The sequence below is a fragment of the Micropterus salmoides genome, unplaced genomic scaffold (genome assembly GCF_014851395.1).
Source record: "Micropterus salmoides isolate LMB-PRFRI ecotype aquatic unplaced genomic scaffold, ASM1485139v1 Ms_hic_scaffold_16, whole genome shotgun sequence".
In the NCBI taxonomy this organism is placed as follows: Eukaryota; Metazoa; Chordata; class Actinopteri; order Centrarchiformes; family Centrarchidae; genus Micropterus; species Micropterus salmoides.
Genome location: NW_024040707.1, coordinates 3,150,689 through 3,163,291, shown reverse-complemented (window position 1 = coordinate 3,163,291; position 12,603 = coordinate 3,150,689). Strand labels below are relative to the sequence as shown.

General features: G+C 40.9%; 1 protein-coding gene across 1 annotated transcript in view; it reads right to left on the bottom strand.

Annotated features, from left to right (window-relative positions):
- Nucleotides 1-12,245, bottom strand: part of LOC119906290 (PDZ domain-containing protein 4-like) — a 53,357-nt gene extending 41,112 nt beyond the window's left edge. Inside the window, exon 1 of the mRNA XM_038723858.1 lies at nt 12,116-12,245. Within this exon, the coding sequence (XP_038579786.1) occupies nt 12,116-12,175 (60 nt within the window). The 5' untranslated portion in view covers nt 12,176-12,245. The remainder of the gene's footprint in view (nt 1-12,115) is intronic.
- Between the last annotated feature and the right edge of the window lie 358 nt (nt 12,246-12,603).

Here is a 12,603-nt window from a genome sequence, read left to right as displayed (position 1 = left end):
CTGCTGTGGGTGCAGCAGCAGTGTAGCATGGGATTTGTAGCAACATGTACCACCTGGTGTTAAGCAAAGAGCCAAAGCTGAATTTAAACGAGCCAATTCTGTCTCCAGAGCTTCTCTCTGCTGTCTAATGAGCCGACCGCTCATTAAGACTAATGTAGTTTTCATGACTTTGAGATAACACGAGTAAAAGACGAACATGCAGACGAGCCGCTGTAATGTGCATTTATTCTTTTCTCCTGTGTTGTCTCTCTATTAGTCTGTCAATCATGCTTTTACTCTTTGTGGCTCTGAGCTGTGGAGCGTTAGATCTCGTATCTGTCTCTGTTCCAACACAGTTCAGTTTAATGTGGACTGAAAGGCGCGTGTCGTAACTCTCCATGCTAATACTGACACAAAGGTATGACCGAGATGTCAAGTTAAAAATATAAAATGTAATTATTGCCGTGGTAAAGGGTTTTTTTTGCACCCAAATCCAACTTGGACATGTTTTAGGTTTTAAAGGGGCATTATGTAGTTTCCAGCGGCCACTAGCGGTTCAGTTCCAAGATTGCAACCAGGTGTGTGCTCGTACGCGTGCTCGCTTGAACTCGTGAGCGAGCATATTCTGAAACACAACCACTTTCATACAGAAATACCACAATAAACGCAGAAACGGCACAATGCTCCCTTAAAAAGGCAGAGTGACAGCGGCTATAAACAGGCAGGGAGAACAGACAGAGCTGGAAACTCAGGTAAACTCCCACTGCAACGTTACAGTAATAGTTTTATCAACTGCAGGTTGAACTAATCCATGCCCGTTACATGATCACGGTACATTTACTGCATTTAGCCGACGTGCTACAGCGTTAGCTCGCCTGCTGCTTTTCAGTAACCAGCTTTACTATCTGTGTATCTTTCACCGGAGGCTCACTAATGTCAGCACAGCTTCATGTACCGGATGATGATGATAATAAAACGGTTAGTGAGCTGGAGTGGATATTATAACCAGACTGTGTCACACTTTATAACAGTTAGACATCTGAACCCGTTTGGGCTTCAGCACATAAACCTTTATTGTTGTTTTGGATCCTTACGTGGAGCCTGTGTTTTGCTGTGAGCCGGTGGTTTTATGGTGTTAGTGGACTGCATGTCGTTAGCTGCCGTGTTGTCGCTGTAGTACGAGAGAGGCTCGGGAGCACGCAGAGGGCTGAATCCGACCCGGAGACCTCACATTAAAAGCAGAATAGTGCACTGGAGAAAACAGGCGTGTGCTTCATTACTGAGTGAGTTTTGAGCCCATTGACAATAAGGTAATGAAAATTTTATTAATTTCATTAAAAATTTACAAATAGCCCCTTTAATTAGATTTTTGTTGAAATCTGTTGCACTGGGCGGCTCAAAGCATTTTGGGAAATGGTCATATTTCAATTCAATTTTATTTATATAGCGCCAAATCACAACAACAGTTATCTCAGAGCGCTTTTCATAAAAGAGCAGGTCTAGACCGTACTCTGTGATGATATTTACAGAAACTCAACATTTCCCACCAAGAGCAGCACTAATCGACAGAGGCAAAGACAAACTCAGACTCAGAGAGTAGTGGAAGTACCGAGCTGGGGTTGGGACATGATTTGCCTAGCTTAGCATAAACACTGGAAGCAGGGGAAACTGATACTGCAGTCTGGCTCCAGAGTTCATTTTGCATCCTTTTGAACCAAGCCAGAAGCTTCCGGTCTGAGACATGAATCTAATGTGTAAAGTGTAATAAGTAAAGTCCCTTAAACCTGCATTCTTTTGAACGGCCAGCAGGGGGCACTCTTCTGGTTGCAAAAAGACGTCCGGTTCCATTAAAAATAATGGTAAAATGACCGTATTTCTCAGCTGATTTATCACCTCAGTAAACTCTTTCCTACTGAGTTTATGGTCTCAGTCGCTAGTTTCAAGTCTTCTTCAACACAGCATGATGTTCATTTAGTAAATTATGGTCCCATTTAGAGGAACATAGACCAGAAAGCAGGGGAGGCTTTAGATTATCTATGATTGATATGTCGTTACCGCACTGTGTAAATTTAACCAGCGCTGTTCACTTTCTCTGGTGAGCACATTTAGTTTTAGGCCTGTTGTTCGCTAGACAAAATTATCAGCCCTGTTAAAATAACAGTTAACCTGAATTACAGATGCACCTAGCTAAGCAAGCTAGCTAGCTCCACAAAATGGCCGTTAGCTCCACCGTCTCGTCCAAATATGGTCACGTCCGGTGCCGCTGGTTGCAAAAACTCAACATGGCGGCGTCCTATCGGCCAAACTCGAGGCTTCAAAACTACAGTGCACAAACCAGCGGGTGACGTCACCATGACTAAGTCCACTTGATCTCTGCCAGGTGTGTCTGGGACATATGGGTGGGGAACAGGAAGTGCAGGAGTATAGTTTATGCACAGTTTAGTCTCAGTTCTCTTTAAGAGATGATGGATAGAATGGTGTAACCCTGGATTCGCCTAACTGTCTAAAACTTAACAAGAAAACTATCACACAAAATTAAACCTCTCAAGACAAACGTCCAAGCTTTACCATGGGCTCAGTCAATAAAATAGGTTTTTCAAAAGATTGCAACCACACCAGGTCCTTAAGCACACAGACATAAATGTGCACACACATACACAGGATAACAACAGAGTGAGTATTTGCTGTGGGAGATGGTTGTCAGATGCACTGGGTGAGCAGTGCTTTCAGTTTTCTACAGATGGTACCAAACCTGAGCACCTCACCGTGACAGGCAAGACTTCTGGATTCTGCACACAGAGCACCGACTGTTCCAGCACATAAATTCTCCTAAAACCATAGAGTGTTGTTGTCTGTTTGTGTATGGATGAAATGAACGAGATCCAAGTTCATTTGTGAGCTTTAGAGCCAGGCTAGCTGTTCCCCCGGCACCAAGTCTTCATGCTCTCATTTTCTCTCTCTCATTCTTGGAAACTAAGTGAATAACTATTAGTATAATATTTCAAAATGTTAACAGTATCTGGAAAACCCTAGTCTGATAATCCACTGTTTTATATTCGCTATATTTGTTTTATATGAATGCATGTAACAGCTCTAGTTTTAGCCGTTTAGTTTTGACTCTAAATGTTTTTGACCGCTGAATTAAACCTCAGTTCTTTAGAACTTTTTTACTAATGACACAAATGTCTGCATGTCTCCTTCATCTTTCTCTCTCTCCTGCATGTCTTCTGTCTCTCGCCCTCTCTCTGTAATGATGCCAGTGACAAAGTAAAGTCGTTTGCAGAAGCAGCTGGTGGGGTTTTCTGTCTGTGTGGGTGTGTGTGCTCATTATAGCAGATCTGCCAGCTCCAGTATGAGAAAGCATAAATACAGCTCCTCCTAATGACCCCGGTTACTGCGGCAACAGCATCCCATTGAGACAAATCTGACAGCACAGCGACGAGAGGAGGTGACTGAGATGGAGGGAGGGGGTGGGGAGGTACTACAGGGGAGGGAAGGAAAGGAGAAACAAGATTGAGAAAGAGGGAAAAGGGAGATAAATATGTGTATATTTAGAGGAGAAGAAGAGGGTGAGAGGCAGATTGATGGGTGGAAATGGAAAGAATGGAATGAGATGAAAGAGAGGAGTTAAGGAGGATGAGGGTAAATAAGAGAGAGAGGATGGGTTAGAGGTGAAAGAAAAATAAGAATGAGAGTAAGGAGGTTCTTAAAAAGACAGATAAAACATACATGTTGAGCATCTAAGCTAACATGAGTTACCAGTTTTAATGGACTGGGGTGGAGGTTGCACAAAAGCTATTTGTTAATGTTCAGTTCTCAATCTAGTGTTTTGTCACAGAATAACATTCACACAGGCTGAAGTCTGACTGCAGTTCACCTGAACGTTCTGCTCTCACAGTCAGTAAAATGCATTTAGTCTGACAGAACATTGGCAGAACATCGCCTGTGGATACATCTAGAACGAAATGAAGCATGGGGGGGGGGGAATTAAATTAAAATACAGAGATCACAAATACACCCTGCTGTGCCTACACAAATAATAACAAATAAAAACAAGGAAGTTGCATAAAACAAATTGAATCAGGTAGACAGTAAAGTGTCTTGTGTCTGCAGAGCGAAGTGTTTGCAATTTAAAATACAGTTATTGTAGCAGCAGAACAAAAAGTGTGAGAAATTCTGGGGATGTAAAAATGACAAATATCAACACTGGTGAAAGGGGAGAGAAGGTATTGAAAGATGGCATTAATAATAAGAAGTGTAGACCATGTGAAAAGAAGAATGGAGGGGGGGAGGGGAGGGCAAGAATTGAGTGGAAGTGGTGGAGGTAGAAAAAGACCATGAAGAAGAAATGAAAGCTATGAAGAGAGCAAGACTGGAGCGAAGAAAATGAATGGGAGAGTGGTGAAGAAAGAGAAAAAGGAAAGACAGAAGGATAAATTCACAGAGAGACAGGAGAAGAAAGGAAAGAAAGAGGGAAGTGTGCAATTCATTCAGTGTGAGTGTGCTCTTGTGTGTAGTTGGACAAAGTGTGTGGGATGTGTATTGTGTCCATGTGTGGGAGCGAGGAACTCAAATGAAATGAAATAAGACTCTACACCTGTCTGCTTCAACACACACACACACACACACACACACACCTCTACTGTAGAGCTTCAGTGAGCCCTGAGGGACACACACACACACACACACACCTCTTTGATTCACCCGGTTTGATTCCTGACGTTTGATTTACACTTCATATGTTCTTTGCTTCGCAGCAGTCGTTTAGCTTCGCTCAGACAGACGGAGACTGAAGCCACCAGAGAGGCGTTCAAATGCTCCGAGGCAGCGCGCGCCAAACCGAGGCTGCAGGCTCGTAGCACGTACTGAAAAAAAACGAGGCATTTATGAGGAAATGACTTCCACTTACAGAAGGAAAACATACCTCGCTGTAATCTGTACCGTCACTGTTATCTACTTTGCTTATAAATAGCCGTATTACACACACACTGAAATCACACTTGTGTTTATTACAAATTTAAACAGTATGATTTTATTTCTGCCTCTCTAGTCCTGATCTTTCAGACCACAGCGCCTGAACCATCATACAAAAAACACTTGCACTGCTTAGAATTGTAGTTTTTAAATCGAGATACAGATATTAGTTGCAGCTGCAACCTCCACTGTTTTGTAGAGTGTGTCTGTGAGTGTGTGTTCGTGTGGTCACTCTATTTCTTGGTTTCTTTCTTGTCTCTGTACATTCACGAGTCAAACATCTTTGGGATAAGTGTGACTTCTTTTACTGAAGTTAACACATTTTTTAAGAAACCTCAGTTTCCAGCACCTTGAGCAAACCCACAAACACAACACATTTGCATCCAATCACGTCTCTCCATTGATTTTGTAAGCTGTATGCAATACCGCCATCTAAAATTAGCCCCACGTTCAGACTGTGCGCGTGTGTGTGTGTGTGCGTGTGTGTGTGTGTGCATGTGATTAATGAGGTCTGTAATGGATTCTGATGACCTCATGAGATTTGAAGAGGAGATGATAAGCAATCACACGCACACACAAACACAGCCACACACAAGCACACAACCTCTGATACGTAGCCAAGGTGACAGGGGGCATTGTGTGTGTGTGTGTGTGTGTGTGTGTGTGTGTGTTGAGACAGTTTGACATACTGAGGCGATAACTGTGTAACTGTTGCTAGGGGAGAGGATGCCATCTGTGTGTGTGTGTGTGTGTGTGTGTGTGTGTGTGTGTGTGGCAGGGAGTACATATGAGAGTATGTAAGAATGAGAGATTGAAACATGGGGGAAAATGAAACTAAGCAATAGTGCAAATGACCTTCAGCTGAGAGTCTATCAACACACCCAGGGCAGTTTATTTTTGTACAACAATTCATGCAAAATGTTGCATTCGTAAAATAAAAGATAAAAAGTTTGGAGTTCTTCCAGCTTGCCTAGCTGAAGTCCCTAGTTACTGACATTTTCTGTCCATCATTGCAACTGTACTGGACAAAATATGAACAAAGATTATAAAAAATGTACTTACATTGTTGGCAAAAATCATGTTTAGTTTCCTAGAAAGATTTACACGTTTACTACAAAGAGATTATCAATTTTAGCATCTTTTTGGGAGAACATCAACTGGAAACAGGAAAACAAATAAAAATGACTGTTAGTTTTAATCAAATTTTGCAGATTCAAATAAGTATCCATAAATAATTTGTGCGTGCGTGCGTGCGTGCGTGCGTGCGTGCGTGCGTGTGTGCGTGCGTGCGTGTTGGGGGTTGCAGGGATCCTTGTAACTCCCTGTAAGCTCCACTCAATCAGGACACAACAGCTATATAATGAATGTGTTTCCCAGGTGTGTGTGTTTTTCTCTAGAGGTGACCTAGTGAAGATGGTAATGATGGCTAACAATCAGGAGATAATGTGGAAACCAAAACCTCAGAGGAGCAGGTGTGAATGTGTGTGTTTGTGGGCCTTTTCCAAATCAGAAGCTCTACACCCTCAGACATGTTCTGTAACATGAAGTCAATACAGTATATAAATGGGGGGGGGGTTACAACAACCAGCATCAGAATCCAAGTAGCTACAAAATTTATCTCCCAATCTGAGCCCTGCACGGGTCCAGGTTGCAAACCCACATCTGCAAAACTCCCCCCTAACCAAATAATTACCTTCTAAATCAAAGCCAGACACTATCAAACCATTTAATACGTCCCACCAAGCTGTACCCAAAACCCAACACATGCTCAGGTTGCTGTAGGAGCACATAAGGGCTAAAAGACATATTACATTTCATAAAATAAATAATAGACATCAGTGAACATGCTACTACTGAGGCAGAAGCACTCTCCATGTTTTCAGCAGGTTCTGTTCAGGATCATACTCGAATGTCTCCAAAATCGCACATTCACAAACTAATTTCCTTATGGTGTATTACTTCACTAATTCCTTTGTAATTGTCAGCATGACTACTACTATCACTATTTGGATTTACTTTAGATTTCTTCTTCTAATCATTGTCTTAACTTAATCGTGTTAAGTTTTCACATTCAGTCCATACACTCTTTTGTCCTTGTCCCTTGAACAGAGAGACAAATGAGATGGAGGTGATAATGCTATTAATGTGTGGGAATTAATTAGGTCATTTGGAAGCAGGGTGGCACAAATGTGATGTAATAGAGGGAACAAAATAAAAAAAGTCCATATGACAATAGGTTCTCTACTCGGTGGGTGTTTTTGATTTTATTTGCTGGGGTTTTTATGTAAAACATTTGGTGCACGAAGGTAAAAGAAGAGGAAAGTTTACAGGTACAATGGAGTCAAAAGAATATAAAAGTGAGTGTTTTATGTATGAGGGCCTGCAGCTCCTCCATAAACATGTGCAGTTTGAGGATTCCTGCAATGCTTCTTGACACATTTTCTGAATTCTAACTTTGTTCTCGACACACTGAGCAGTTTTAGCATGTTTGAAAAATCTAACTCAGCCGCAGTAACCACAAAATGCATGTAAAGTTTGTTATTATAATATATTGACTTAATCCACTCAGAAAGAGCTGAGCTTCAGTGAATTTAAGGGACATCCAGATCAACAATCGCCTAACAAGCTTACTGTTTATATATTCATAAACCATTAATATATCATATAAAGATAAATTATCAACATTATATGTAAAATCTCCTCAGATGAAGTTTTCCCGTCGGAATAGTGCTTAACAAGATCTACATAATGTTGTGTATTGTGTGTTTATGATATTTATTGATGTTTTTGTAAGTAATAATGTAAAAACTTAATCCATCAAATCAAAATGATTCGAGCTGAAATAAGATTTGAAGCAGAGACTATACAGCTGGTGCTTAGTGGGAAAGTATGAGGGCAGCAGCTCTCCAGTAAAGAACCGTCAGAGGCTAAATCCCAGTCTCCACAATCACTGGCTCATGGACTCTGAGGTGCGTTCCCAGTAAGTCTGTCAGGGCTTAAGGCTTTCCCACTGTCAAATCATCAAGTGCACGGCATTTTGAGCCCTTAAGTTAGTTTAAATGTAAGTGTGTGATGCTGCTTTGATAACAATTTTATAAAAATTACTGGTAATTTTCAAATAATCAATTTACTCTGCAAGTTATAAATGTTTAAATCAGACAGTGGTCCCTTCATTGCCTCGGCCGTGAGGAGTCCTAAACCACAAATTGTTTTGGCGTAGTAAAGGTAACATAGTGTGATATGTTGCAAAGTGCGGTGCTGTATCATTTTGGGCCCTTGCAGACAGCTTAAGCACTCACCAGGTGACGTCAGTTAAGTTAGTGAGGGTTCAGGGCTTAGGCTTTGGGGTGGAGATTGGGAATGATTCCACAGTTTCAAACCAGGAGTCAAAGAGTCTGGTAGTCAGAGTACTGTTTCAAAGGGTTCAATTCAATTCAATTCAATTCAATTTTATTTATATAGCGCCAAATCACAACAACAGTTATCTCACAGCGCTTTTCATAAAAGAGCAGGTCTAGACCGTACTCTGTGATAATATTTACAGAAGCCCAACAGTTCCCACCAAGAGCAGCACTAGGCGACAGAGGCAAGGAAAAACTTCCTTTTAAGAGGCAGAAACCTTGAGCAGAACCATGGCTCAAGGTGGGCGGCCATCTGCCTCGACCGGTTGGGGTGAGAGAGAGAGAGAGAGAGAGCAGCCTACACAATATACACACAGAGGTACAGACAGTGAAGGTGATGTTGCTATAGACTGAATGAAAAATGGTACAGATATTTAATAGTGTTAATGGTAACCATCGTAATGTTAATGATTATAATAACAATAATAACAATAAGACTAGCAACAATAGTCGTTGCAGTAGAGGTTGTCGAGCAGGAACACAGGGGCAGCAGGTGACCCGCAACCACAGATCCAGACTCCACAGCTCCAGAGCCAGAAACCTGCAGGAGTTCAGCACCATGGACAGCTCTAGATGTTACAGTAAAGAGCATAGAGGCAAAGAGTCTGGTAGTCAGAGTACTGTTTCAAAGGGATCAGCACCATGGACAGCTCTACATGTTACAGTAAAGAGCATAGAGGCAAAGAGCTGGTAGTCAGAGTACTGTTTCAGAGGGATCAGCACCATGGACAGCTCTACATGTTACAGTAAAGCATAGAGGCAAAGAGTCTGGTAGTCAGAGTACTGTTTCAGAGGGTTCAGCACCATGGACAGCTCCATGGTGGTCTATAATGAAATCCAGCACCATTGGTTGTTGCTTATTTGCATACGAAACCACATGGGCAGGAGTCTGGGGTGGTCCAAGGGCACAACAAATCATTTGAATTAGCCATGGATGACCACTGACTGTTAGTAGGAAACAGGAAAGGATGTTGTATTTTAATCATTTCTATGATCCTTAACCAAGTACCTTTTGTGCCTAAATGGTTAATATATGTATAAAAATATATGTCTACTTGTCAGAAGCCTCCTTATTCTCCTGCCATTGGACATCGGACTCTTTCTTTTCTGGACATTATATACTGCTACAGTACTCCAATAAGTCCACCTTATCTATGAAAAACCCTCATATGGGTTCTTTTATGTTTTTTTATGGTTGGTTTGGAGGACTTGCTGACACATTAGCTTGACTTCTGGCTACAGAAGAAGCATATATATCATTAATATATCTCTCTTTCTCTCTCTTTTGTGCTTTGAATTTTTGATTTATTGGACAGTAACACAAATAAATGCATGAAAAAAAATGCCATCACAGTGACAATCCAGATTTATCAGAACTGTCGAGTATAACACAAGAAAGTTACAAACTTATTTCCATTGTGGTCCTCGTTGTAGTCTGATAAAGATGGCAAGGTAAGCTACAGATGACTAAAGTATCTTGTACAATCAACCCTTACAAAATACGACTAAAAGACTTAACACATCCTAATACAATAAATAAAATAAAAGAAACACAAATACATGCACTACAATAAAAAAAAAATTCCTTAAGACTGCATAAAAACTCAATCTAATTAGCATTAAACAACCATTCACCACATGCTCGATTAAAACAGCGATCTGACTGGCATTAATTTAATTTCATCTGGGAGTTTGTTCCATCCCAATGCTGCCGTGTAGAAAAAGGTGTTTTGCCCACAACAGCTCTTAAAGCTACAAGATGCTATGTCGGTGGCACTGCCTCTAGTTGAGAGTTCCTAATAAGCTCAAAATAATCTTTAAAATACATGCAAAATCTTTCGTGTTAATCTCAGTTTCAATTGCCTCACTCTGTTTCGTCAGCCATTTTAGATCCTTAAGTTCAGAAGAGCCGGCGTGGGTCCTGTTGTTGAGGTTTATGATCAACCTGACTAATTTACTCCGTGCCTTTTAAAGTTGAACTTTTATCCTCTTGGGGATGCTGCTGTACCATGTAGCACAGGCATGGTCAGAGTGTGGCTGAATTAAAGCATTTGCTAACATTTTCAAAGTTTCTTTATTTAGAAAATTAGCCTTATCTGCCACAAATGTAATTCTTTGGGTCAATTTTCCACTCAAGGAACTATCGCAGCCTAAATAAGCCTGTTGTTGTGTTGTGCTGAACAGAGCTAGGCGAACTCTTGTTCCTAGTCAGATTAGTTGAGCCCACTATTGCTAGATTTGACTAACACCAAATAGAACAATCCGAGTCTTGAACCCTGTAGCCTGATCTTTAGCCCAGTGGATGACTTGACGTGATTTGGCATTGGAGACTGGGCTTAGTGTCCCATTTACAGTCAGTCTTGGTTTCTTTTGACTAAGAACACAATGTTTTACTAACCTTAACCAGGTCATTTTTGCACGTGAACCAAACCATTTGTAACAGCTTTGTAAGGGACTAAAAAACTCCATGCTAATAGGAGTTACAGGTCACAAAATGCTTGTATGTTATTTTGTAGGTCACTGGGACTTGTTAGCATGTCAGTCTGACTTTGATCTAACTGACAAACTAGTACACCCACCTTCTTTAACTCTCTCTCCCTCACAGTACCAACATCTTTGTCTCTATTAACAAAAAGTACTCTATCATGTTACACTTTGCTTCCTGTTGGTCACTGGATATCAACTGGATAGTTTGTTTTTCTTGCAGCTGAACACATAAGTACTAGACAACTTCTTTCATTTTCATGACACTATTCTATAATTTCACTTTTAATTGCTGAAAATTATCACTAACGACTTGATCTGTGAATTACCAATCACCTTGGGAACTTTCACACAGTATAACTCGCTGGATACTGAACAACAGTGGTAAGGTCAGTGTTGGCAATTGGAAAAATGTTTTGTTGCACAAAAGTAAAGCCAGAATTAGTCATTGTAAAATAAATGTAAACATACTGTATTCTGCATGAAGACTGATTTGACAATGACTAAAGCGTTGCACATAAGAGCATCCATGCCCATACACAGTACCGTACACACACGCACACACAGACCTGCACTGCTTTCCATGAACAAGCAGGAGGGTGTGAGCAGGGTTTCTATGACTTTCAGCCTCATGACACAATGACCTTTACAGAGAGTAACTAGACCAACCTGCAGTGATGAATGGTACCATAGTTTCCTCTAGAATCTCTCTCTCACACACACATGGTTTCCCCTTGGCTAATAACCAACCAAGCCAATCCCCCGGGGGCCTGCACACTCCAGGTTTACTGTAATGCAATTGCAATGGAATACATACGCAATGTGCTGAGACAGCGAGAGAAATGGGGTGGGTCAAGCGGGGCCCACAGCCCCTGGGCCCCGTAGTGGGTTAACATGGCTCTGTGTTTGCTTATTGATTTTCCCCAAAAAATTATATCTGGAGCTGCATAATTAGTTGATTAAACAGCAAAAACAGCATCAGATAAAATCAAATAAACATTTGCTGGTTCCATCCTGTCAAATGTGAGGTTTTGCTGCGTTACTTGTGTCGTACTGTTAGAAAAATATCTGGGTTTTGGACTGTTGCTCAGACAAAAAAAACATTAGCTTGGGCCGCGGGACATTATAATGAAAATGATCAGTTTCTGATATTCCACGGACAAAAATAATTGATTAATTATAAATATATCACTCTAAAGCTTTAAAACAGCCGGTTGCTCAGTTCTCAGATATCTGAGCCTTCTTGAACACAACAGCTCAGAGCTCTGATTTCTTACCTGGAACATGATCCTGTACTGCTCCTCTGGACGTTTGACCACACACATGTTGCAGCCCATGATGACGTCTGACACTCGTCTTCTTATCTCTCTCTCTGCTTTCTTCTTGTCTTTTTATCTCTCCCTCCCCTGTCTCTGCAGGTCACTCTGTATCAATAATCCAGCTTGTGTCTGACCTTTAACCTCCAAACTGATGTCCTTTTGATGTTTTTTTTGATTGTTTGCCCTTATAACAGTATCTGACCTTTGACCGAAAATGAGGTTCAGAAAGATAATTTTCTGTTTAGAGAATTATGTCCAAAGCTAAGATAAACTCAGCTGAAATTAAATTCTAAATGAATAAATTTGTAATCCCTGCCGACAAAGATTCTTTATGTGGGAAGAATCACTCTTGTTCTTTCTAAATGTTTATAAATCCTCAGAGAAACCGATCCAAGCACTTCTAGAGATTCAAATGTCTTTTTCTGTTTAGACACAAATTATATTTA